Raw genomic sequence first — 27,426 nt, 5'->3', positions numbered from 1 at the left:
GGGCCTGTGTGTAGTGCAAGGGAGAAATTACGCTAGTGCCAGTTCCCCTTCACCCACGGACCAGGAGTTTCCACAGCTGCTTCTTACAAGCATTGCTGTATAAATGTCTGTGCTTGGCTGGCTACGATGGGAATTGCCATTCATCATGGTGTGAGGGGGCTTAAGCTGTCTCAGAGCAAATTGTCAGTTACCCAACACTTAATATAGAGCAATCTGGTCAGTACGAGACATGTCCTTGCAGCTAAAAAGCCCTAAACATTTCACATGCAGCCGCTTCTGAAGTCTTCCAAGACACTTTCTGCAACACTCATTATTATTTTCCTGCTGCTGAGAGGGAGCAGTCACGATATGCACTTTGTGTTCATTACCCAGCATAATATTCACTGGTCTATTTAATTAATGCTTAGAAAATGTATGTGATGAATTATAAGTTACTAGAGGTGGGGAGGGATGGGGAATGCAGGAACATATTAACATCAGCTGATCTTTTAAACATTTTCAAAAATTATTTCTTTGGGGTTTATACTCACAAAGTCTTGTGGGGTGTTCCTGCAGCTGCCTAATTTCTCACAGCAGCAGTTGCTGCTGGCTATCAAGAAACTTCTTGCAAGAGCTGCTTGAGGCAAAGCTGCTTGTTGGCTGTGTTGCAAGAGATGTAGGTAGCAGAGCAGAGGTGTTGGACACACTGTACTGCCTGTTTCTCTGTGCAGCCCATCCATTATTTCCTGGATACATCATCTTCACACCACATGGAGGAATGCTGCTCTCAGGGGAGCCCTCAACAGAAATCTGAGAGTTGCCTCTTAAAACTGATGATCTTGAAACATGCCATAAGAAAGGACTTAGAAGCTTAACAGGCAAAACAGACAGAGGGGAGCAGAGGAAGGAGGAGCATTTTCTAAACACAGCACAACAGCCCAAGAAGCTAAATGATTTTCTGAAGGTCATAAAGGAAACCTGTGTCCAAATCAGGAATTTAACCCAGATTTTTTCCTTGGTTCATTGCCTTAGCAGCTGTGTGCTTCTGCCTGCCTCCTTAGTCACCGACACTGGTCATCATGAAGTGCCGTTTCCTTCACTGTATTTGGAAAAGGTGGTAACAGGAGGAGGTCTGACAGAGGTTCACATCAGTGCAAAAGAAGGCTGCAAGGATCTTTCCCTCCCCTTTCTGTGTTGCAGCACCAGCTGTGAATTCAGGGGAGTCTGCACCAGTTTTGGCTTTCTGAGCTTGCCACACAGAAAATCCTGTAAGATTTCTCTCTGCAATTCTGTTTTAAGTAGCACCAATTTTCTGGTGCATGTGTTTTGCATTTATCTGGGTGCATATGTGAGAGCCAGTAGCTCCCCAGCACACTCTTCACTCCGGAGATCACTTGAGAATTGGGTTTTCTTTGTGAAGATGAACTATCATGTGCAGGCTCTGTGCTCTGAGAGACTCAATTTTGTAGAAATAATGACCCATGTATGTGTCTTATGTGGAAAGCCTCAGGAAAGATCCTTACAGCCTTGAGAAAGGCAATATTGCCCTCTAGTGATGATGGGGACGGTCTCGTTCGATCTGATGAAACAAAAAGCGTTTTGGCTAACCTTCACTGGGATTCAAAAATAGAATAAATGTTCCTGTTTTATTCTGACTCTGGAATTAAAGATCATACCATCACAACTTGGAGAGCACTTGTAGTGGTGATAAGCAGAGGAGGTTCTTCAAGAATCATAGAATGTTTAAAATTATCATTTTTCTCCATGAATTCAGCAGATGGAAAGCCAGCTGCACTCAGAGAACAGATCTAGTAAGAAGGTTCCATTTTTAATGCAGTATCTTTTTTGCATTTCTAAAGCCAAGTATATTTTTATTTGGCGGGGGGGGGGGGGGGGGGGGGGGCGGGAGGGGGACGTAGCTTCAAGGACAGGAGGTGAAACCCAGTGGAAACCAGAAAAAAAATCAAGACAAAATTTAATCTTTGTGCTTTATGATCCCTACATTCAAATGCAGGGTTCAGGTTCTTTTTTTTATCTGGGGTTTATTTTTATTTCTCATTTGAGCTATTCTGGAGGAGGAGAAGGAGGGATAATAGCAGGAGCACTTCAGCAGATGAACAGGAAGAGCTCAAAATGTTCCTCTCACTCTAGTAAGCAAGTGGTTGGTTTTAACTGTCAGGAAATAAACTGTTTTGAAGAGTCTTCAGAAGACACTTATAAGCACTACAAAGCTTTGACCTTTACCCCTAAGAAGGCTACATTTAAGGTCCTCAATTCTGCAAATAGCTCAACATGGACAACCCCTCCAGTGCTTGTGTGAAGCCCCAGGAGTGTCAGCAGGTCTCTAGCCCCACTCCCTGGCAGCGGGGTCAGAGGGTAAGGTTTCTCTGTAACTGGACCTCACATCTCAAACCAGATTTCTAATGTATAGCATTTTTTTAAGTTCCTGATGCAGGCAGTATTTCTCTGGCACCCTCCCTATTCTAATTGCCTCTGACAAGGCACGACAGTACTGGAATTTATGTAAGGAACACTGCTGCCACTGTACTGCAACTTAAAGATCACTATAAAACAGGGTGAGCAGACAGATGCATGGGTTTTTCCTTACTTAAAACACAAAGTAAATGCAAAATTCACCTTAATCATTCACTGAACCTATCCAGGCTTTCCCTGTTACTACAGGAACACACAACGTACTTGCATATACATATACATACATATGCATCAGTCATTAGCTTTGACAGTATCCTGAGCTTTTTCCCCAGAAGGTCAGAAGGCGGAATTAAGGACTGGAGTTGATTGAAGCCAGTGACAAAACTCTTATGGAGTTCACTGCCAAAGGATCAAACCTTCAAAGCAGACAGGACATGGAGCAGTGAATTCATTCATACATATCATGGACTTTCAACATAGCTGCAAATACTTGGGGTAATTAGCCAATGCAGGAGAATATATTTTTCTGACACTGAGGGTTTGGGCAGGTCAGCTTTCTACTGACATCTGAGAAGTCATCTCAGCTCAGAAAAAGGAAAAAAAAATATATTATTGGCATTCCCAGTCATCGCCAGCACTGCTATTCATAGTACTGGTAGATTGTGCAAGGCCCTTGGTTACTCTGCATCCATAGCTACTAAAATATGTAAAGAAGTCTTTATAAAATTTGCCCTATGTAGAAGCTGAAGTGGGCAGGGAAGGAGCCCAGAAGGGGTTAGTGAATATTTCTGTTAGTGAATATTTCATAAGACGCAGGTCAATAGCACAGAAATGGGCAAGTTGGGTAAAGGAGTGAAGAAGAAATGCCAAGATGGGATGGAGAATGGAGTTTATGAGCAAGCAGAATAAAGGATTATTTGAAGTTTAAAAACAAAACAAAGGATTATTTAGAAACAAAATCATTCACTTGATGATCCGATTCCTTTCGTATGGCTGAGGTGGTGGTGACTGATCATGTCCCAGACCGTGCAACAAGCCTCTTTCACCACCCCAGTCTGCCATAAACAAAGAAACTTCATTTTTAGTATACTCATCATAACTGTTGACCACGTTTTTCACTTAATGAGTGCGTTTTCATGTTTTGCCCTAGTCCCCCTTGTGTCTCACCTCCCTTGCTTTCCCTTTCAGGTTCTACATCGAAAGCATCTCCTACCTAAAGGACAATGCCACCATTGAGCTGTTTTTCTTGAACGCCAAGTCCTGCATCTACAAGGTAAGGACTCGGTGAGGTCTGGATGGCACTGACTCAGTGCCACCCACAGACCAGGTGGGCTGAGACACCTGGGTCTGCACTCTCTGCCCCAAAATTGGTGTTGGTCGTGCTCAGACTTTGAGATACATCCTCCTCTGCTCACTCTCCCTCTCTCCTCTGTCTCTAACCGCTGCCGGCATTTGGCAGCACCTTCCCTGTCCGAGAGGGGTTCTGAGGTAAAACACCCCTGCAAGTAACTCTAGTGGTGTGCAGGAAGGAACCTGCAGCTGCTAAAATTATAAACTGGGTTCTGTTTAGAAGGAAATGACTGGGTTTGTGTTCGAAAGCCGCCGCGGGGATGCCGTTTGGCGTTCCCGCCCGAAGAGGGCGGCAGCTGCCGCGCGGGCGCCATCTTCTGGGCCCGGCGGGAGCGTGTGGGGGCAGCGGGCGGGCCGAGGGGGGGCTGTGAGGTGGGGGCAGGGGGCGTGTGAGGGTGCGGGGGGGGGGGGAGATGGAGCCTGTGTGAGTGTGCAAGGGACGTGTGGGAGTGCAGGTGGCAGTGTGAGACGGGACCTGTGTGAGAGAGTGTGCAAGGGACGTGTGAGAGCGGGTTCCTGTGTGGGTGCGAGAGTGGGGGTAGGCATGGGGGGCTGAGGGGGGGGGGGGGGGGAGTGACCGCACGCATGTGGGCCTGCAGCTGTGCAAGTTCGTGCCTCTCTGAGAGTGTGAGTGTGTAAACAGGTTAGGGATGCGAAGGACTACATGTGTGTGACCGAGTCTTTGTGGGACAGGGGGAGTGAGTATGTGTGTGAGCAGGGGTAAGGGTGTCTGTGGGTATGTACTTAAGATCACTTTGTGCAGGAATAAGCCATGCACAGAGAAATGTTTTTGTACCAGGAATAGCCCTGCCTGGTAGGCTACTGAAAACACCAGCCTGCTGTCACCAGCGCTGTAACTCAGAGCTGCCCCTTGCACAGCACTCCGTGGTGCGCCAGAGATAAGGCCATCCTGTGCCAGAGATAAGGCCATCCTGGCACGGCCTCTGCTCCCCTGCTGGAGTGCCCACCGCAGAGCTGTGAAGCTCATCCCTCCGATGCCACAAGCCAACCATAGAAGTGAAAGGGCAGGGTCAGACAAGTAAGCAGGCCCAGAACCCGCTGAGGTAGAGCTGGCTGCCTGTGGACTCAGCCAGGTGTGCTGGACAGGCAGCTTGGTGTGTGGGACTGGGAGAGGTTTTTCAGCAGCTGGGATTCCCTGGGAGGATCCCTCCTCTGTGCTGGCAGAGGCCATTCCTGGTGACTCACCTTCATCTGCCAGGGAGGAAGTGGTATGAAAAGACAGCTGTAATCAGGGAGTGATTGTACCACCATCCCAGAACCCTTGGCAGGTTTGTGACCTGCTAAGCCAACTAGCTTACACCCAATCTGCAGCCTCGCTTCCTGACATCAGCACGCCCTACAATGCAGGGACAAATTTCACATCTTCTAAAATGCGGGGTAGAAGCCAGAAAATGCCTTTTTTTCCAGTGCCCAGGAAAGAGGCAGGACTGCGGAGCTGAGCCGTACAGAGCTTTGCTCGCTGGCAAAGCTGCAATTAGATGTGCTTAGTCAGCCCTCTCCAGCAACAAGTTCAGTGAGCATCATATTTTGGTTCCTGGGGAAAGTTCCTTTTTGAAGTATTGCCAGGAAAAGCTTATACTGTTGTTCTTTTTTTGGAGAAACCTTAATAAGAAGAAGGGGCAGGGGGGAGGGCAAGAGAGAAAAAGTGCCTACAGATCTAGGTTGGTCTATTTTAGTCTGACCTCTCCTGAAACCATTACTTTGCACATTCAAGCTGACTGTCATCTATATCCAAAAATAGCCCTGCTGGATTCCCAGCTTCCCATGCGGGTCCTTCCCCATTTGACTTCCAGCCACAGTAAGCCATGCTGTGCTATTAGAAAAGGTGCTGAATTTGAAAGCTGGGTGTAAAGTCTCTGCTAAGATGCAGGGCAAGCACCCAGCCAGTATGGCTGGAGGATTCATCTCGGCGTAGCAAGGGGGATTTGGTGTCTAAGCACAGCCAGTGTTCGTCGTCCCTGCAGCTAGCACATGGGGTCCCAAACCTTGAAAGCTTCCTTGGTGCACCAAAAGTTTTCTTGTTGGACTTCCCGTCATACCTTCACTCCAGGCTCCCCTGCAGCCCAGGAAGACCATACTGTGTATGATGCAAGTGTAGCTGATAATGCTATGCTAGCACCTCAGACCTTCCCCCATTGATTATTCAGATACCCCCTGCCAAACATCGCCATGCACAGGGCTGTTTGGGCTATTTTTCAAATTCTTTTGAACAAAACTGTGGCCTGTTTAGTGTGGAGCTGCTTGTCCACTGGGATGCCAGCTGGCTCTGTGTTGGGTGCTGCACTCCTCTGGCTGTGCCCACCACTCCTCCTCACCCACCTTTTTGTATGAGACATTCATGGACCCACACATGCAAACCCTTGCACAGGACCAAGAAGCCACAGCTGCCCAGAAAGGCCAAGCCACATTTGTACTACCAAATGAGACAGGGCTTGGCGGCAGGTACTGTCTCTCAGTCAGTTAGGCTGTTTAATTACTAGCACGTTCTGGCACAGGTTTTGGCCTGTGCCAACTAGCCCTGTCCTGGGCATTGCTTGGGCACTCTCCAAGGATGAGCACCTGTTCCCAAGAGGCAATACACTGGAGATAACTCCATCTGGAACTGGGAGAGAGAGGAAGAGTGTTTAGTCATGAGCTATACTGTGCCATGTACCCTTAGGGCCAGAGAATGGGCTCTGGCCCACTTTACCTACTAGTACAGACTTGCCGCAGCATCGACATGTGGTTGCAGAGGCAGGTTTGTCCATGCAGTGCCTGGTGCTTCAAGACGGGAGGAAGACCAGGCACTCTGGTTCTACGCCATATCTCCCCTTGCTGCGGGATATGCCTGACTGCCCCAGCTCTGCCCTGCCTGCAGCTGAATCCACATCTTGCACCAGCCGCTTCCTTTGGCAGATGCACATCGTTAGTGCAGGTGCCTGTGTGAATCAGACAGTTCAGCTGAATGAGGGAAGGTGTGTTTATTGCGCGTAGCAGGTCTGGTCTTCACTCCCCAAGGAGTTGTTATGAAGGAGGTGAAGGAAGTGCTTATTTTAAAAAGCTGGCACTGGTGAAAGCCAAGGACACCTGGATCTTATCCCCTGTTTTGTTCCCTTTGTTTTTGGTTTTGCCAGAGACAAGCCAACGCAGCAATTGTGGCTTGTAAATGAGGTGTGGTCATGACTTGGCTGGAGCATGGATCACAGCAGTGATCTATATTTAGATCACTCATTTCTTGCCAGATGAAATAAAGTACTAAAAACAGCAGCTTAAATAAATGCAACAGAAAAGCCACCACAGGAGTGAGCTGAACAGTGACCCAGTTTATATGGCCACGCATGTAGGAGACAACATAGGAACTCTAGCTGAAGAACAGAGGCCTAAACAGTATCTCAGTAAAAGTGCACTACCTTCCCAAGAGCAGGGACCGTAGACTTGGGGAGAGCACGTCTGGCCACAAGATTAATGCTCATGCCTCCTATCCCAAGCATCTTTGATGCCAGGTCTGCATCCTACACATTCAGACAGAGCAGTGCCTGGACCCCTTGGTTCTGTGACTACTCTCCCAGGCACAGCAGAAGGGTCCTGAGAGGATCTGATGGGACCACCCATGGTGTCCTTAATGTGACCATGGTGTCCAAGCAAGGCACTCACAATTTCATCTAACCTTCCAAGTCTGGTTTCATCATGGGCTGGATCCTATAGAATGATTCGGTGAAGATCTACCAAAAGATGTGCAGCCACAGCTCATTTTCAAAGCATCCCCAGCCCCAGTGCTCATGGGGATGAAGGCAATGAAACCAGAGCTCCCACCCTGCAAGACGGAATATGGCTCTTTTTCCTGAGTTTACCCTGGGCAAGGGCCAGAGGAGTTCTGCAAGGGCTTTGACACAACCTCAGTGAACACAGTTTTTTTCATTTCCTTGCTTCTGTGAGCCAAGGACAAGGCTGTGTTCCCCTGAAGCACAGGTGACATTTGGGAAGGAAAAAAAATTATTTCCCAGACTACCTTTCACTAAAACACACAAGAAAATAAAAATTACTGTGATCCTCTCCCTTCCACCTGCCTTTTCCCCCCTCCTCCCCAGGAATCCCTTCATGGCACATCCAGTTATGCTTCATTTACCAAGCCATTACACTGAATATTTGGCTTTCTCCACATCTGACTGGGCAGGTTCTCCCTCACTTTGGTCTCCAGAAGCACAGGGAATGCTTTGAAGCCTAGCCAGGGGAGAAAACTGGCAAAGCATGCTTCACCGTGCGGTAGCCAGGAGGAGATGCAAGTCCTTCTTGCAGGAGCTCAGGCTCAACTCTTTTTCTTTCTTGTTTTCTTCACCTTTCAAGGAACTCATTGAGGTTGACAGTGAAGTGGTGTTTGAACTGGCTGCATACATCTTGCAGGTAAGCACCCTTCTTCTCTTACTTTACACTTCCTTGTGTTGCATTAAATCTTCTGATTTGCCAAATCCAAAATGGTTGTATGGAAGCGTAGGCAGACCCCCAGTTGCAGCAGAAAAATGTCTTTACTGTTTTCATCAGTTACACCAATGCAAAATAGGTGCAGAAGGCTCTCAAACCAGACCTCCCCACGCACAGAGCAGATTCCACAGCCCAACATTTTTTATGTGTAAATGTTTGTCATGTTTCAACCAATACAGATATGCAAGACCCTGGGGTATGATTTAAAGCCAGAGAAAGTCTAAGTGATGAATGCGATTTCCTAGGTAAAATCCATATGCAATGGATTCTTCTTCAGTGAGTTGACTTGCATTTGTTTTCCCAGTGGAGCTTGGGCCCCTGATAATATCCATAAGCTTCTACGTATGCAAATGTCTGTTCTCCAACATGGGCAGAACGGCTTAAAGGTTTTCCAAAACACTTATCCAGAAAAAAAAAAAATAATTAATTTGAAAGTCCTGCTCTACAGGAAGAGGGAAGGGGTCAGAGAGCAAATTACCAGCAGAGTTTGGTAAATCTCTGGTTCCCAAAGAGGATTCTTTTCAGGGTAGTGGAGGTGGGTTTTGTGAAACACCTCTCTTTAAGAGCATGACTGTAGCAGCAGATCAGAAATAACTGCTAGATGATCCTTGTTTCCCTTTCATGTAGTGTAGTTTCATTTTTTTTTTCCCATCAGCCATGAAGCTATGAGGAACCATGTGAGCAGACGAGCCATCTCATCAGACTGCTCTAATAAATAACAATGCATTGCATTTCTATAGCACTTCCCATGTTAAAAAAGCAATTAATGCATAGGGATTTGAATCTTCATTAAAATCATTTTATGTAACAAAAATAGAGTGATAGAGTCAGGATGGGGGACTCAATTAAAAGCACATTATAGAAATCACATATTGGCTGTTGGGGGAATACACATCAAAGAACAGGCTCATTGTGAGAAGCAGCAATAGGGTTATGAATCTATTGTCTGCTCATCCTAATGAATAACTTGAGTGCTTGGTAATTATACAGCCAGATCCAGATCTGCCACTGTAATCCTCCTTGCTGTGTTTGTTTCTCATCACAAACACAGGATGTTACGTGTATTCCTGTAGTAGTTTGACGTGTAACTTCATGAAAACAGTCAAAACAAGCCACACCTCAATGTCTGTAACCAGAAATTACTACAGCCCATGTTTGTGACAGGATCCAAGCAAAACAAGCGAAATCATACTGCATTTTGTTCTACTTCTTACTGCAGCATTTAGGTCAAAGAACCGAAGTATGGAGAATCTACCTTACAAAATCGTTTTTTTAAATTTGGTATGCTCATCTCTGCGCAGGCCAGGCCATATTCTTTGGGTTTTGCTGTGTTGAACTATAATCATGAAATGTTTAGGGACTCCTTCCTATGAACCAGAGGAGAGCTTGTCTGCCCTTCAGGCCACTCAGAGGGAAATAGGAAGATAGTAAAGGACTGTCAGAACTCAAGTGATTTAGTCTGTGGCCTTATTTCAAATTGTTGTGTTACCAGAACAAATTGAAGTACCATCAAAGCTCTGAACTTTACCCCAGCCTCAGGACTGAAACACCACTGGATGCAAGCTGACAGGTTTTGCGGGTGGATGGATGGATATAAAGACAAAAGACCTGGATGCAAAACCCAGTCCTCTTGGCAGTGGAAACTCCCTTACTGCCCAAATTACATTCTTGCACTGTGCTTTCTGCGTAGCTGATGGCAAATGAGGTGCTTTAGCATGCATCATATGAAATGCATATCGCCTATGGAAAACGCAAAATGCTTACTACAGCTATTGAGGAGGGGACTCACCAGATCTTGAGGGTTTGCCAGATGAACTGTAAGACTCAGGTACTATTCTAACTACTGGAGTGGAACATTACCCAGCTCTTTAACATCAGGCTGTGATGATAATCAATAGAAATATCTACATATATAATTAAGGGAGCTAAAAACTCCCCCAAACACCCAGCAAGGAGTTAGAGAAACCTGTGTCTTGCATCCTCTTGAAAGCTGACAGTAAACTAGCTTTTTGAAAGTCTAGTTACTATAAAATACATAGAATACTTGTAAAAATACAAGTCAGGGAAGTTGCAGTCTCAGACACTGCAAAGTCATTAAGACTTCAGAGATCTAGTAATGTACCATCCACATCAATGCAAGAAGTTACTTATTTACTGGCATTAATTCCTGCAGCTTCTTGGGTATCCACTAGCAGAATGAGGAGTCATCTAGCCCTGTATTAGGCAAATACAGGGGGTTTTGCTTTTGTTTGTAACAAACTTTTGTTTGTTAATCTGCCCAGCTCACTGCGTGTATCATGGCACTTGACATTAAATACTAGCTCCAAAAAATACATGAGGAATCAATTACAACAGGAAATTGCTGCTAAATGAATTTTGCAAGTGGAAAATCTTGAACAGCCATTTCTTACATTTTTTCTGTGTTAATGATATATTTTTATTTTTTCTTACTCATTTTACAGGAGGCAAAGGGAGATTTTTTAAGGTAGGTGAACTTAAAAGTTTTTGCCATTGTGTGCTGTGAGAATGAATCTGGTAAAATCACTGAGTGATGTGACTCAGTTGTAGCTGTGTAGCGATAGGAATGCATTGCTAACATAGACATAGTGTTTCCTGAAATCATTTCTTCACAAAACACAGCCCTTGACCAGAGCATGCCTTGCAAACAGCATTGTTTGTGACTTTGTTGTTGACAAATCTCTTCATATGCCCATGAAGTTCAGGAAATAGACTAGTCTTTGGAAGGAAATTACTAAGGAAATGACTCTACAGTCATTGATATATCACAGGTCCAGCCAGAGGCAACATTACAATTCCTTCACTGATTGGTATTTCAGCTTGAATTTGGACAGAGTTCTCAAAATCACAATTTAGATAATTAGTTTTGTTGAACTTCCACTGTCCTTTGAGCCAAATCTTTAGACTTGCAGTAAGAAATGCAAAGAGGTGACTGTGCTTGGTGTTTCAGAAGATTGTTAATGCAATGCCCAAGAATTTTCATTTATGTTGACAGTCATCTGTAAATCTGTCAGTTACACATTAGTAGCAACCAAAGGTCAGGTAGCTGTTTGATGCCTCATGTGAGAAACACGAAAGTTCTTCAACTGAAGTTCAGGACAATAGTGTATGCTACAATTTCACATACTTCATATATCACTTTTGCTGACCTGAATGTGGTGAGTTCATCTGGAGGACCACAATATCCGTTGAAGTTAATTTCAGAGAAGAAAACAAGGTGTGAATGGGCAGTGAGGTTGAATTGCCGGGCGAGTCTAAAGAGCTGTCTTAATTTTGTCAGCATTGAGATACACTGAGAGAAGACTGTAATGATAACCCTATGCTCTCAGAGGAGGCTGTGAAAAACAGGCAGATTCCACCGTCTGGTGGACTGGGACTTCTAGCCAGCTAAAATCAAGACAAATTGGTGAAAAAGAACAATGTATTGCAGATATTACCTGTCCATTACCTGTGGAATCTGAGATGACATAAGGTAACCCTCGCTAAAAGGAAATTTAAGTTCTGCCTTATCATTTCTCAAAACCTTATAAACTTGCAAAATCCTGACATGCATCTGACCACAGGAACACAAGCCCAGTCTTGCTGCATTTTTCAGTTCCACCCAATTCAGAATAGCTCAACTATCAGCAGTATTTATTTAGGGGGTGCTGGAGTGCATGTGGGTCTTTCACTTTTCAGTCTACTTTCCAATGCACTGCCAAGTACTTAACCCAGAAGAGCTGGACTAAGCAGTGTTTTGCCATTCAAACCTGTGATAAACCACATCTTCCACTGGTTTTGCTGTGAAGAACAATCTTTAATGTTTCTCAGAATATCTTGAGGAGTGGCTGAGAGAACTGGGGTTCTTTAGCCTGGAAAAAAATAGGCTCAGGGGAGACCTTATTGCTCTCTACAACTACCTGAGAGGAGGTTGTACCAAGGTGGATGTTGGTCTCTTCTCCCAAGTAACAAGCGACAGGACAAGAGCAAATGGCCTCAAGCTGTTCCAGGGAAGGTTTAGATTGGATATGAAGAAAAAATTCTTCACTGAAAGGGTTGTCAGGCATTGGAACAGGCTGCCCAGGGAAGAGGTTGAGTCACCATCTCTGGAGGTATTTAAAAGGCCTGTAGATGTGGCCCTTAGGGACATGGTTTAGTGGTGGACTTGGCAGTGCTGGATTAACAGTTGGACTCGATAGTCTTAAAGGTCTTTTCCAACCTAAACAATGCTATGATTTTGTGACCAGAAAGTGTACATTCGGAGTATGAAACACAGAACAGAAAGGAATCAGATGGCTTGGAGTAATAGGACTGAAAGCATTTTATCTTCATGTATCAGTTTCCAGACCAGAAGTGGAAACAGCCAGTGGAAAGCATCAATCTGCTAAAAGCTGTTTGATGTCTCTTGTAAAAGGAATGGTTGAGTTTATCACAGTGCATTTCTCCAGGCCACAGAGAAATGAGGAATCTTCTCTGAGAGCACAGAAGATGCCTCGACACATGGTGTTAACTGCTTCCTCCCCATCAGTGTGGCAGTCATCACCACCCCCATTAAGACAGTTAGCTCCTAGTCCTTTTCGCCTGATGATCACAATGGTTTGGAGTGGAAGGGGGAATCCTTACATCCAAGTCAGGCAGAGAAGTGGTGTCCTAATAACAACTTGCTGACGCTGCCAGGGAACTTAATTTATAAATGAGCTTTGATGGCAAAGCAATCTGCCATATTAGTGGAGTGTAAAGCCTGTACTTAGAGGAAGGTAGAAAAATGCTACCCTGACCCTCTATGGTCTAAAAGAATACTTAGCATCTCCAGGGATGTTTGTCCAGCAGCTCCCCTCTAATGTGCACTGACATGGGTTTATGTGCTGGGTGAGATCCAGGTGCTACTGAAGTCAACATGAGGTCATTGTGGTCAAGATTTTGCCTGCTGAGATTTGTGGTTGTTCATATCAGCAGTGTAAAATCTGGAAGTCAAATCAAGCCTGGGGCCAGATGGAGACAAATGTTCTGACTTTTCTTAGGCCTGAAGTTAGCTTCAGTGTTTGAAGTTAGTTGATGCTGAAATGCTGTTTAAAATAGAAGTGGCTACCCTTTGAAACAGAGAAGCTCTGCAGTTGTGAATGTCTTGCTGCTGAGATTTACAGATAATATGTTGTGCATGGCAGCGTACATTGCGTGAAGGCTGAACTCTTGAACTCCCGCTTTATTTTTGAAGAAATAAGTTGATTCTAAAGGGTTGTATGCTTGGAACGCAGACTGCAGATTTCCCACACCTGTCTTGCCTACTGCCACCATCAGATTTATAGCCTGTGAGACTACAAAGAGATCCAGGATCTCTTTGGCCTGGATCCAGAAAAGCACATAAGTACTGGCTCATTTGTAGTGATGGGAGAATTGCTGATCCCCATGGGAGCCTTCCTATGAGTCACTGCCTATCAGCTCAGGTGCTAGGATAGCCAATGCCAAATTGTCACGATTTCAGCTGCGGCTTGGCACCTGCCCATGGTGGCCAGAGTGTGATTACCTCCAAATCCCACTGCACCCGGGTGGTGGATAACAGCGAGCTGGTTCAGGACTTCTGAATGCAGCTGCAAGTCTGCTTTTTGGGCATCATAGAAGCTCAAAAAACTGATCTTACAAACTCTAGCAGTCAGTTTTCTACCTCTGTGAACTGATGCATCTATAATGACAGCAGCTCCCACTGCTGCTTTTAAGGAAATCAACCCATGCCTCAGAATAATGACTGTGCTCATAGTACTCTCCTTTCCCCAAAAGGGGATTATGTGCCTTTTCAAACATGTTCTGCATGTTTTGGTAGGGCATCATCATGCATGAGTCTCTTATTACTGATTCTTGCCACCTTGGGGTACCACCTAACTTGGGCATCACAATGACTGCCCAGTGTCTGGTAAGCCTGGAGAGCACACAGCCCAGGTCATACTTAACTGTCTTGAACTAAGATGCCTCTACAGCCCTGACAGATCAGTTTGACACTTACAGAGAGCAATTTGACTAAGCCATTTCTAATGTATGTTTCATTTCAAAACCAAGCCCATCAGAAACCCTGAGCTCCTGTACCCATTTAGATAACTAAGATCTATTTCTCGGCGTTTGCTGTTAAGTGGACTGGTCCAACTCAGTATTTTGCAGGCAGAGTTGTACAAAGGGCACATCTCTTAGCTGATACAGATTTAGGCAGTTAGAATTAAAATAAAAATTTATTCTCCTTAAGAAGTTCCTAGTCCTCTGCATTAAAGGAGAGTGGTTCTCATGTCATTTAAGAGAATCCTCAAATGCTTCTGCTGACAAGACTGAAAAAGGTTTACATTTAGGCTGGGACATACACTGAATTTAGAACAATTGAGTATTCCTGTTCAGCTGATTCTCAGGCTGAACAGGACACTTAAGATTGCATCTGTGCTTTTTGATATTAGCTGCAAAAAATTTACTTCAAAGGTACATAATCACATGTATAAAGCTCCTAAACTACTATCCTGCAGACAGATGTAAAGGTCATTAGCTCAAGCTAATCTTGTTTGTAGTTGGGAGCTGAGTCACACTTAGTTGGCACAGCACGGGCAGGACAAGTTTCAGTTCCTCAGATGAACACAAATACTACAGGTGTGACTCTCTTTAGGCCTACAGAGAGGAAGGAACCAGGGTGCCCTGGCTAATATTGGAGGGAGCACAGCATATTGTTAAGATAGTTGAGATTTTTCCCCTACATTAATCCTATCAGATTTAAAGTCCAGTCTGGCATTGACCAAAATCTTTGGGAAACTCACTAACTTTGGTTTTAAATGTTCAGAATCCAGCTCTTCAGCCTTACACAGCATCTGTGTCAAAGCAGCTGGAAATACCATATAGTGATCATTTGTCCTCAGTTTGGGCAGGCGAAAGAGAAAACCCTAAGTAAAAAAAAAATCCTGAACCACTGCAGCTAGTTCTTCAGACAGGTTCTCATTGCTAGATTTCTTCCAGTTTAGCAATATGAGATATTTCCAGTGAACTCCAAGTATTTCCCAGCAAAATATGAAAGAATAACAAGGGAAGAAAAAAATGAACAGTTTCCTGTTAAGCAGAATTTCACAATAATTTCAACATTTGGGCAGATCGTAATCTAACATATTTTCAGGCTTACTTTTCTTTCTCTGTAACCAAGAGGCATTTAACCAAGTAGATTGTAGGAAGGGGTTACGAAGCCCAGGCTGCATTCTTGCAACCTTATGGAGAAGATCTTAAACACTGTACTTCCAATGGTACCATTTAATCCAAGAATCTCAGACTCTGCATTTCCTCTCTCATTCAACAGAACGAATTACCATGCTGAGAAGAGTTAGTAACTCTAACCTGCAGTTTTGTTTTGTTGTTGATCATTGTTATTACACATACTGGAGAATGTAGGGATTTTCTGAGGCAACTGCATATATAATCTTGCTCAAAATTATCCAACCAGTTTGCAAAAATTTGTTTTTCACAAAATGCTTATGAAGTAGCTAGGTAGGCCTTTTACCCCCATGTGTAAATAGAAATACTGAGATGTGGTGACTAATTTATTTGGCAAAAACTCATTAAAACAGGCAGAACCAGAACTCAGGAGTTCTGTTTTCTACATCCATCCTCCAGTCGGTCAACTTTATTTCTGGATGTCTAACCAGGTTTCAGAAACCCATGCGGATGGCTTTTCCAGTTCAGTTTTCACATTGCTACTCAGTATTTTAAATTATTATAATTTCCACCACAGTGCAGGAATAAAGGGATCTAGAGGACACAGAGAAAGTGTGTTTGGAGCATTTCCCCTGTGTATTAATAAATCTGTATCAAAAGGACCCTTCCATATATAACAGCCCTGCAGGTTGGACACTTTGAAATACAAAATAAATGCAGCACAAGTGACCGGATTAAACAAACACTTTCTAAATGCAGTAATAAAATAAACACACTGAGATATTTCACTAGAAAGTGCGGGAAAGGCAGTAAGTACAAAACCACTTGTGATCCTGCTGGAAACGTTTTAAAAATTAAGAGGTTTGGTGTTCTAAAAGGAGCCAAGTGGAAAGTGGCCTCATGGTCACTAGTTCAAATGCAACCCAAGTCATTATTTTTTTTCCTTTTTCTTGATTTGACATCCTTTTGGGAGTCTAAATTCATTTGTCTTGAGATGAGTCTTTTGCCAGAAGACTTAGTTAATATATGGACCATGGAATGAAATGCCTTTTTGTTCCTGGAAGTGATTACCTGAAATAAATTTGATGCTTTGAAGTTGTGAGGCACTACCTTAATGATATTTTCTAGGTACTCAGCAGAAATGCTAATGTCATCCAATAACATCACTCAGAGTGCCTTTTTCTCTGATTCTTAAAAGAGTTTTTATCACAGCTACCTCTGCTCCTCAGTAACAGAAAAGGCGGAACTGACTGGTGCTAGCCCTCTCCTTTATGGGAGCCATTACTGATTCAGGCTTTTCCCAGACTCTCAAAGATAGTCGCCACTAATCTTGCCCTAATTGGCAGTTTTCTGGGCTCAGAATGTCCCTGTTTAGAAATTACTCTCTGTTTTCCCAGAAAAGTTTTGGAAATTTCTCAACTTCCTTCGACAAGGAGCCAGCCTCAAAAAAATCTTCACTTAGGGGCAGCGACTGCTGCTTGTGCTCTGATTGTGCTGGGTTCTGTTTTTTTGTTCCCAGTCTCAAAATGTCAAAAAACTTAGTAAGAGCTGAGTACGCACGTGCTGTGGAGGAGACGTCTCTGGGCAGACCCAGTAAACTCTCTAAACAGCAACAGCTTGTTTTCTAGGCTGTCAGTCACAGAACAGAGCAGCCAGATCAGCAGATAACATGGAACAGAGCAGCTTCTTGTTCAGACTTGTGCAGGTATTTACCAGCTATGGAAGAAAAAATCTGAATAGTTTTTGAGCATTTGCACTTACAAAGGAAGATCTATCTGACAGTCAAATGACCATGGGATTCAGGCAGAAGTGAGTTTTTAAACACTGTTTGTCAAGAGTCATTTGATTTGGCATATGAGGTACTACTGAGTGGTTTTCTATGTGCTTAGCGTGGAAATGGTTGCCTTAGTCATTTCTTCTAAGTGCTGTTCTACACATCTTCAGTCTGCAAAACTTGAAACTAATTGAGGTTTGGGCATCTCTGTCATAGATTTGTCTTGACTAGAGCTGGTGGTCCTGTTTTAAAACTACTTAATTGGATTGTCAGGGAACTAGCATGATAATAAATGCTTGTAGGCATACCCAAAATACCTGCTCCAGGATTTATGTTAGTGGTTTACCCAGTGGCCCAACCTAGCAATTAACCTGCAAACTCCAACAAAGACAAACCCACCTAGGTCTCAGGCAGAGCCTCTGCTGGGATGTGCAAATGTAAAAATACTGCGGGAAGATTTTTATATCTGAAGCAATATCACGTCTCCACAAATCACCATACAGACTGTTCCAGAGACAAAAACAAAATTCAGGGTGACCTGGAACATCCAAGGACCCCCTGGGACTTTAGCAGATGTTGGGATGGCTGGTCCACAGCTGGGAATGCCAAGACTACATGTCTGGCTGGTTAATGGCCCTGCTGCTGGGGAAGCCAGTGAGCTGGGAAATCTGGAGCTCTGGAAGAGGTACTACCACTTTCCACAGCTCCAGGACAGCCACACTTTTTGGCAGGATAAAGGGCAGGGTACAATATTGCTATTAGAAACTGAGCAAATAAACATTAATTCTTTGGCATTCCTCAGTGTCCTGTCTGACCCTCTTGGCTGTGTATTTCTACAGTTTTGAAAGTAACAGCAACACCACCTTCCATCCCAAGCCTTTGAGCGCTTTTTTATTTTTCATGCACACACAATTCCTTGTGTGTTTAAAAGTGAGAAGGGAGGCATTTGGGGTTTGTAGGAGAAAATCCCATGGTTTCATTTCACCTGTGAGAATCTGCCTCCCATTTCATGTGCTCTCTCTCCCTGCCCTGTGCAGTGATGCTGCTCCAGCCGGCCGGTGCGGCCACTAGAGGTTGCAGGGAGAAGCATGTTAGCGAAGCGATTGCGCCTGGTCCCACGGAGGGGTTTGTGTCTCAGGACACAAATTCAAGCTGGAGTCTTTATCAGTGAAGATTTTGTGCAAAGGCCAGGTCGCTGGGCCATGAGGCTAAGAACACCTTGTGTTGATAAGGAAGCACATCCTTATTTTTTTCAGCAGGTTGTAAGGCATTTAGATAAAGATGCTTTATTGCAGCTGAAAGCATCACTTCCTTCTCTTCCCCTTGTTTTTTTCTGTATATGAACATGTCTGTGGGACACTGCTCAATGAAATATGACATGGTGGCTTTTGTGTCCAGTCACTGGTAGGAAGTGCTTCAACATAACCATCTGGAAGAGCTTCTCTCCAATTTTGATAATAGAGGGAAAATGTTAACTGGGCTGCCATAAAATAAATAAAGAGAGAAGAAAAAGGAAACCCCAGTGCCTTTTGTTAAGGAGGAACAGATGTAGAGCCATAGCAGCCTGCCAGCTAGGTCAGGTCATATCAAATATTGTGGTGGTTTTCTTGTAGCCTGATCCTCCTTTTGAACTGTCTTTCAGCAATGAAGTTGTAAGGAATGAATTAAAGAAGCTGCCAGCCCTTCCAACACCAGCGCTGAAGGAGCATCCTTCCCTCGCTTACTGGTAATGTATCATTCTGCTGAGTAACTTTGCAGTATCTTATGCAGGACCTGACTCTGGCAATAAGTGGTCTGAGAGTGGAACTGGGATGCAGGGATTCCTGCCTTCTCACTCTGGGTCTGCCACTGACTCATTGCATGATTCAGCACAAGCAGAGCTACCACCCTGGGCCTCAGTTTCCCTGTCTGCCATATGGCTGCAGTAATGTCTGGCCAGAAAATTCACTGTAAACGTGCAAGTGTCCTGATGAAATCAGGAGGCCTAATGTGCCATTTCCTTTCCCAGCACTTTGCATCTGTGTTATTTTTTCTCTGTGTTATTTTTCTCTGTGTTATTTTTGAGAGATTGAGCTTCATCTTGCAAGTCCTCTCTGTATGGTATAGCTGAACTAAAAGGGATGTATTTCTCCTTTTATACGAACTACGTAATGTTTGGAGGTGGAGGCTTGGGAGCTCTGTCTTTATTGCACTGAAAATTAAATTCAGGGTAGGAGCAGGGTCACAATTAAATTTTGTATGCCCCACACATAGATTCTTTGTGCCACCCTGCCTATTCCTTTTATCTGTGCAAATAGGAAAGAATTTGGGAAAAGACTGTTCATTAACGGGGAGATGCTTTCGCTTGATTTTGTGCTTGTTCCTGTTTCATGTTTGCCTTTAAAGCATTAGATTATAAGCCTGAGGGTGGGAGTGAACTTCTTTATCTGCTGCTGTTTTAATTTCTGCATCTTGGTAATCTGAGGATGGCAAGGGGAAACAAATCAGTTTGTAGTTTGTGATCTCAATTCTTCCCTTTGCCAGGAAGGCCATCCACTTTCCCTAGCATGGTTAAATACCAGAATTAGCTGTACCTCATGTCAAGCCATAGCCAAGCCAGTCTGTGAGGTCTGCTAATCGCTTCAGAAGAGACTCAGGGTCCCCGGCTGAGGTTAGGAACACTTGACACAAAAGCTGTGCATCACCACAGTCTCCTGGTGTTTCTGTCTAAGAACCAAGCCAAATCTTTATGAAAAATTATAAACGTAGGCTGTCATTTCACTGGAAGAAGAATGGTCTCCCTCTTTGGAGCATCTCTTTCCTTTTTCCACAAACTAATCCACACATTGAAAAGCAGTACATTTCCAGCCAGCTCAGTGGCCTGGCCTGACTGACAGACTGGTAGCTCAAGTTAAAAGCCGTGACAAGAAGAGTGGTGTGAACAAGTAGCCATGGACAGGGAAAGGCAAACCTGACCCTTTAGCAGCAACATGAACTGAGGTCTTATTGAAGTGCCCACATAGCCTTTGTTTCAGTTACCTGTGATGGTGCCTGTACACAGGAAGGCAGTGACAACCCAGGCTGTCTGTCAGGCTCTGTCTGCCCATCAGGATCTGTCTGTCCCCACTCTTGGCAAGTGTTACTCACCATGCCTATGTTAAGGACTTCTGCTCGGAAACCTCAGTGAGGTCTGGGACTGCCTCTGCCCATAAGACACTCTCCCTGGGTTTGGCCTATGTTGAGTCACCTGAAGCAAGAAGAGCCATGTAAAAACCCCACACTCACAACGTGAGTATTTAGTTATACACAAGGTACAGCACTTCCTGCAGCTGTACTTAATTTCATGGGAGTTCTCACGTGACTGAGAACAGGTCGCAGGTTGGGAAGCTGGTTGTTGCCAGTGGGGTAATAAAACCAGTGGCTACGGTCCTGTGACTCCCTTGCGATTTCACTTCAGTAACCAGGTCTCAGGAACCTCTTATACATCAGTAGTTCGTTATTTTTTAATGGTGGCTTTTTCATAAACACCCTGTGAAACACTGAATGTTCTCAAGAAGAGGCTGCTGGTGAATCAGACAAAAAGCCTCTGAAGTACAGACCAAACATCAGTGATCTAAGAGGGCAGGTTTTTAAAACTGTATTTTCTGACACTTCTGCATCTCAGCCAGATTACATTACATACTGGATGCAAATTTCATTCTGTTCTTTTCTGTGTGCAATCAGTTTTAAGCTGCAGTTCTTCAATATTAGCCGAAGCAGTAACAAGGTAACACGTGAATTTCCAACTCTGGAAAGAAACATTTAAAACATTAGAGGTGAGATTGGTAAATTTCTTTAGTTAGTTATTTGTATCAACTGAAATGGACTATGAGGTGATAAAATGGATAATCAAGTAAATACTATGATACCCTTCAGCAAGATACTATGATAGATCTGCATGAAATAAACATTCCATCCACACCATAAAAAAGCATTGCCTGTTGCTCCTATTGAATGTAGTAGGACCAGTGGGGTAAGTCCTGGATTCCTAGATGCAGCAAGGGCTGAATCAGCACAGTTTGGTGCCTCTCACTTCACCTTCATGGAGTCTCCTGGTTGCATATCCTTGCTGCAGGCCTTTCCCTTCCCTGTAACATCTTCTTGGAGATGTGTAGGCATCACAACAGAGTTGAAGGTTGTAATTTTTATATCAAGTTGCTGGTTCCAGCTGCCTACAGATCAAGAAGAATCAGAAGTACATCTTGTTCTCAAGCATCTCGTAGCATCACTGATTACTGCTGAAGCAAGAAGGGGGGTTTTGGTGGCTTTGTTTTTGTGGTTGGCTTTTTTTTTTTTAGGGGGGGGGATTTTTGTTGGGAGTTTTTTCCTTTTAAATGAAAGCTGAGATTCTGGTCCTCCCAGACAGCCCAGGAGCTGGGGTCCTGAGTTTTAATTTCTCTTGCCCATGCATGGCAACTGACAGTATTTATTATTTTAGATGCAAAACTAATCACAGAGACTGGAGAGAACCTTTAGAAAATGTGTTAACACACAGTGCCTCTTTCCAGCCACTGTCGTTGCATTTTTTCTCAATTCAGATGCTCACCAGCAAGCCAGCCCAGTACTAGGTTGTCAGTAAGAAGGCAAGGAGATGCAACAGCACAAAAATGGGTGCTAGAATGGGAATTCAACAGTCCAGGGAAAAGATAGACTTCTCCCAGGTTCCAACAGACTCTGAATGCAAACTTGTTTTTAGCAACCTAAAGCATCAGTGTTGCCAGAATATCCACCTCTGAAAATATCAGCTGAAAATCACTATATAGTTTCTCTAACATAACACAGACCTGAGGCTCTGATCCTGCTCATGGTCCCTTTGGCCCAAGTGATGCTCTGCGGGTTTCAGCACAACAGTGTATGACTGCAAATAAAGAGATTAGTAAGTTCAAGAATATAATCAAAATGAACAAATCAGGTTAGAAACAGAACAGTAAGGAACAATGAGTGGACAGCTGTTTGAAACAGCTCAGTGTACTGGGAAGAGAGGGGGGAAACAATTGCCTTTGAAAATCTGGATCTGATGATGAGAAACTCTGGCCCTGCATTTGCTTGCAAGTTGTCTGCCATCAAGTTCTGTAAGCTGCTGGGACAAGAGGGATTTCTTGGTAGTTCTAATGATCTTTATCAGAGTTGTCTGCTGAAGGATATCATCCATCTATTAATTTTTGCAGCTTTGGGGGAATGTTTTATGAGCTGGCAAACAGACAGTAGTGTTTCGGCAGCCTCTCTGTCTCCACATTACTTAAGTATCCTCTGTCAGCCCAGCATTATGAATGAGTTTCTGTGTCACTGACACAGCAACAAGCCAGAGCAGGGGGGAGAGGAGACATCAGCTGGTGGTCCAGGCAGTGTCCCAGCACTCTCCCAGCTGTCAATAGCAGCATGGCAGCCACTCGGAGATGAACAGCTGAAATGATAGGGGAGAATGTTTCTAAGCTCTGCTAATGCTCCTTCTGACCCATGAATGGTTTTGCTTGTTTTCCCTAGCACATGTTGGACTTACCTCTCTGTCCCAGAGCTGGAGGCAGAAAGTGACCTCTGTGCTGGATGATCCTTCTTGCACAGGGCAGTGGGAATGAAAAGGAAGTTCAAAGAACATAGAGGAGCGACTGTCATGCAGCTGGGGTGGGATTCATCTGACTATGAACATTTCTTCAGTGTAGACCTCTCCATCTGAGCTGGGTGCCCTCAGCTCCCTTTGCTGTCAGCGGAGAGAAGCCACAGTAACCTCCTCCCAAGGAATCCATCTGAAACAAATCTCATTGATTGTGCTCTGGACTATCTGTTTCTTTCCCCAAAGCATGACTAGCCGAGTGTTGCAGAAAGGTGAAAGGCAGCAGATCCCACTGTTATTCATGGCTGGATTGATAATTCAGGCTTTATTTTGTCCAAAAGAAAGAGGAAACAAGGATGATATTTATCTGGCACTTAACATCTGTAGACCTCAAAACATTAAACAATGGAAAGGAAGATCATCAGCATCCTAACAGAGCAGTGAAGGCATAGTGTTTGTTTATGAGAACTGGGTAGACCTGGGACTGTCCCACATCTTTTAGTATGGATTGAGAACATAACGTTATTTATCCCACTGTTCAGGACAGCTCCCTGACATCTTATCTGTCCTTTTGAAAGAAATGAGGCATCAATTGGGTTCCCTACCCAAGGAGTATGGTCTGGGAACGTATTCATTATTTTATAATAATCATTTGTAAGAAGGCAGAGCACATCTGGAATCACATTAGGTAATCAGCATGTAGGTACATTTATCCTTTCCTTGAATGGCATCAATATGAGAGTTTGATCTGTACAATAAACTGTACAGAGTGGAAACCAAAGCTAAGAGTGTTTTCCACTGGAGAAACTCCATTTTTTTCTGACAAGTCATTCCTGGTTTGTTCCTGTCTGAGACAGAGAGGAATTGCATGCACATGTAATCATAGTTTTAAGAGGTAATTTCAAAGGGCTGTAAGCCCTCTCTGTCTATCATTTTTATTAAGAATGATGTTTTTTGGAGATCTTCCAGTACTGAACACTCATGTAATTCAGTTATTGCTCCAAAAGTAATCCCGTTTATGAAAATCATGGCAGGAGACCCGGGCTCTGCCTTCCTGTGCATGACAACATCTGTGGTACTTGCTTGGATCAGTGGGCTGTAATATGGTTTCATAGCTGTTGAATTTACAGCTTACAGATAATTTTCTAAGCATTAAAATTATTCTGAGTGATTCGATGGGGGAGCTGGACCATTCCTTTACCTGTGTAATTTGTTACTGACTCAGCATACTTACCTGCTATGACCTGCTGGTGGGACATTACTTCTCCTTGTCCCCCCAAAAAGCCCCTTTTTTTGTGCAGGATGAGTGGGAGAAATCACTTGGTAAGGAAAGCAATTACTCTCAGACAAATGACAGGTTTGTGGGGGAACACCTGGCTCTGCTGACAACCCAAGAGACCTACTTGAATTGCTCTGTGCTGTCCACACTGGTGTTTCTGGTCCTCTCCCTTCCTCCCTGCATTACCAGGGATGGATGCACAGTCCTCACCTCCTCTGTGCCAGGCCTCGTGCCCCATCTGTGCATAGCACATCTTGTCTTTCATGTCACGGTGCAGTTTGTCCTCATTGTGATGTCACAGAACAGAACATCCTCTGTGTGATGTCACAGCAGGCTCTGTGTGGCGTCTGCCTGTGACATCACTGAGGGCATTATGAAGGTTGTGCCTAGCAGGGGCAGGGGAACTTCTTCCTATAAGATATTCTGCTCCACACAGATCTCTCTGGCACAAGGACGCATATGGGGAAGGCAGCAATGAGCAAACAGTCGTGGTAGCAGAGCTAGTGAAACACTTTGCAGTTTTCCACAGAAGTCCCCATGGGCATCTCTGACAGCTGTGGTGAGGTCACCTACCAGACTACCCCACACTGCTGTGCTCCTTCACACTGTCTAGCAATAAAATCAGCTTCAGCTCTGCCTGGGGAAAGATTACCGCATGGTGGACAACCCTGTGGCTGCCTTTAAAGGCCTTATTAGAGGCCCCAGCTGGACCTGGGAAATGCAGGGAGGGAGGAATGCCAGTTCATATTGGCTTAGCCTTAAACCATGTGCAGCATGATGGCATTAGATAGACACTTTGGTACTCCAGGAAGCTTATGCAGTGCCAGGTGGGGAGAAGTAAAGGCACATCAGTACTTTAACAGTAAAGGGACCCAAGTCTGAGTGCCCTGCAAACATTCCATGCCACTGTTTAACCTGCTGTTACAGACATTGCCTCTGTGTACACGAGGAATTTAACTCGTTGCTGGGAGAGGTTTCTCCAGAGTACTTCCACTAGGGCTCCTGTACATGGTTTTGTGCAGCTGCAGTGAGGAGTAATCTGTGACTACTAAGTAAACTTAGGGCTATTACTGGCCACCAGTTTCTGAAAGCTTTGCTAGCTTTCAGAGAACATGGTGGGCTTGGAAAGAAGTTGTACCAGGTAGAGTGAAGCAGAGCTTGAGCAGCTCCAACATACATCTGATTGCCACACAATGTAGTATCATGGGCATCATTTGTAGATAAGGAAGGTAATGCAAAGAGGCAAAAGTCTGTATAAAGAGATACCATGTTTGTGAGTAAAAAAAGTTTTTTTCAAAAAACCAACTTTTAGAAAACCATTTTTATTCTCAGTCTGTGGATCCCCTTTTTTTACCCTGGGCTCCATCAAATCCCTTCATCTAACATGTTTGCTTGGCATATTTTGATTCCCTCAGTAGTTGTGCTAACAGAAGTACCTCTTCACCTTTTGGCAAGATTTTCAGTCATGATACTGCCGTTTTATAAAGCATCTAATTTCTTCCTTTCCAGTGAGGATCGAGTCATTGAACATTACAAGAAACTAAATGGTCAGACAAGAGGTCAAGCAATTGTGAAGTAAGTGAAATAAGAGTGATTTTTTGTGACCTTTTTTTACTGGAAAATATTTATACTGGACTGTTAAATACAGTATGTAACTATGCCTCCCATCTCATCTAATGCTTTATTTTGAAGTATTTATGTCCTTATTTATTTATTTATTTATTAATGCCGGTTTTTTGAGATCATCCTGTCAGCTTCTCAGACATGTTATTCTTTTATGTGTTCTTTTGCAGTTACATGAGCATTGTAGAGTCCCTCCCAACATACGGAGTGCATTATTATGCAGTAAAGGTACGTGCAACAAAAAAGGGACATTTATTGAATTAAACTGTTGTTGGAGGGGGAACATGAGTGACACAAGTAACCATCCTGCTTTCAGAATACAATACACTACTACTAAAGTCTTTTTTCACTTCCTGTGGTAGGATAAACATTTCAACTGTGTAGTGAATGTTTGGTAAAGACAGGTCCAAAGAGGAAAATTGTGTTCTTGGAGATAAAACTCTTGCAGTCCTATTGTGCTGGAGGTGTTCAGCATAAAAGCAGCAGCAAGCTCTGGTGATGCCAGTGAACCAGCACCAAAGGGACAAGCCAGCCACATTGCTGGCAGACTCGATGTCTCACTACTTTTTGTAGTCCCAGGAGGTCAGACTTTTCCCAGCCGGCAGATCCATAAGCAGCTAACTAGGGCCAGGCATGACCTGCAGACTGCAGCTCCCTTCACTTGAGATATAAGTAGGTTGACACAGCTACAATACATATTTTTAATGCCAAATCATTGTCCCACACTCTAGAGATAACACATTCCATTCCTCAAACAGCTCTTTGCTTCTACCCATGTGGTTTTCATGCAGGTATTCACAAAATCCCTCATTTCTTTTGTCTGATGATTTATCACCAAATCTTCCAGTCTCATATTATTATTACTTCCCTGCCTGACCAGCTCTGTAAGATTGTTATTTTTTTTAAGTAGAGAGATCAATAAACATATAAATAAAGCTAGATCCACACTCCCTGGAGCATAGGCTCTCATTTATCACCCCTGAAGTTTTGATGCATTTCATCATTATCTCTCTGCAGAGATCCTATGGTTTTTAATATATCTGTAATGTCTTGCACACATGGGGTACTATAAAAGCACGGATATCTGACAGTATCTGTCTCAGGGAGATGCGTTTCTAGTCTATTCCTGCTAATGTGTTACAGCATTTTGCAAAAAACATTAGCCTCTTCTTTTACCAGAGAGCAGGATCCCTCCAGCACCCTTTGCATCCAAATCTCTTGGACTGTTTTACAACAAGGAAGATCTAATGGATTGGGCTGGGTGTTCACGCCTGCAAACACTTGAGAGCTATGCCAGTGAATTCCCCATGATCAATAAGTACCAGTGAGCAGCAATGAGGCAGCAAATATCACACATAATAGGTTTTGCTTCTACCTGATGTGGGGGTTTTGGTTTTGTTGCATTTTACCCTGCCATCCTCTATCACATTAACAGAACAAATGTAATTTCATTGAGGACTCCAGTTCAGTAAATTGCAGAGAGGCTGGTATCAGATATCAGCCATTACTCCATAAGGCCATTTTATTGCACTCAGACACAAAGCAGTTGGGTCTGAGCCTGTCAGACCTTATCACTTGGTAGCTCTCAGATCACATTACTGCTGCATTTTCAAGATTAATGCTAAAATCCCTCCACATAATTCAAGTCAGCTGGGTGATTCACTCTCCTTCCTCTCCAGACTGAGTGTTCAGACTGAATAATTTACAGGGAAGAGAAAGAAGATGCACCACTGACTGCACAAAGGACCCATGTCAAACCTCCTCACCTCCCCTGGC

General features: G+C 44.0%; 1 protein-coding gene across 7 annotated transcripts in view; it reads left to right on the top strand.

Annotated features, from left to right (window-relative positions):
- FRMD4A (FERM domain containing 4A) overlaps nucleotides 1-27,426 on the top strand; it is a 386,250-nt gene that overhangs the window by 298,297 nt on the left and 60,527 nt on the right. For all 7 annotated transcript variants that reach the window (XM_055710530.1, XM_055710531.1, XM_055710532.1 and 4 more), the window contains 6 exons: nucleotides 3,601-3,685; nucleotides 8,107-8,163; nucleotides 10,704-10,726; nucleotides 18,822-18,905; nucleotides 25,537-25,602; nucleotides 25,821-25,878. In XM_055710530.1, the coding sequence (XP_055566505.1) occupies nucleotides 3,601-3,685; nucleotides 8,107-8,163; nucleotides 10,704-10,726; nucleotides 18,822-18,905; nucleotides 25,537-25,602; nucleotides 25,821-25,878 (373 nt within the window). The remainder of the gene's footprint in view (nucleotides 1-3,600; nucleotides 3,686-8,106; nucleotides 8,164-10,703; nucleotides 10,727-18,821; nucleotides 18,906-25,536; nucleotides 25,603-25,820; nucleotides 25,879-27,426) is intronic.

Source organism: Falco cherrug, chromosome 5, assembly GCF_023634085.1.
Source record: "Falco cherrug isolate bFalChe1 chromosome 5, bFalChe1.pri, whole genome shotgun sequence".
Classification (NCBI taxonomy): domain Eukaryota; kingdom Metazoa; phylum Chordata; class Aves; order Falconiformes; family Falconidae; genus Falco; species Falco cherrug.
The sequence above is the reverse complement of the archived record's forward strand: the minus strand, read 5'-3'. Positions and strand labels throughout refer to the sequence as shown.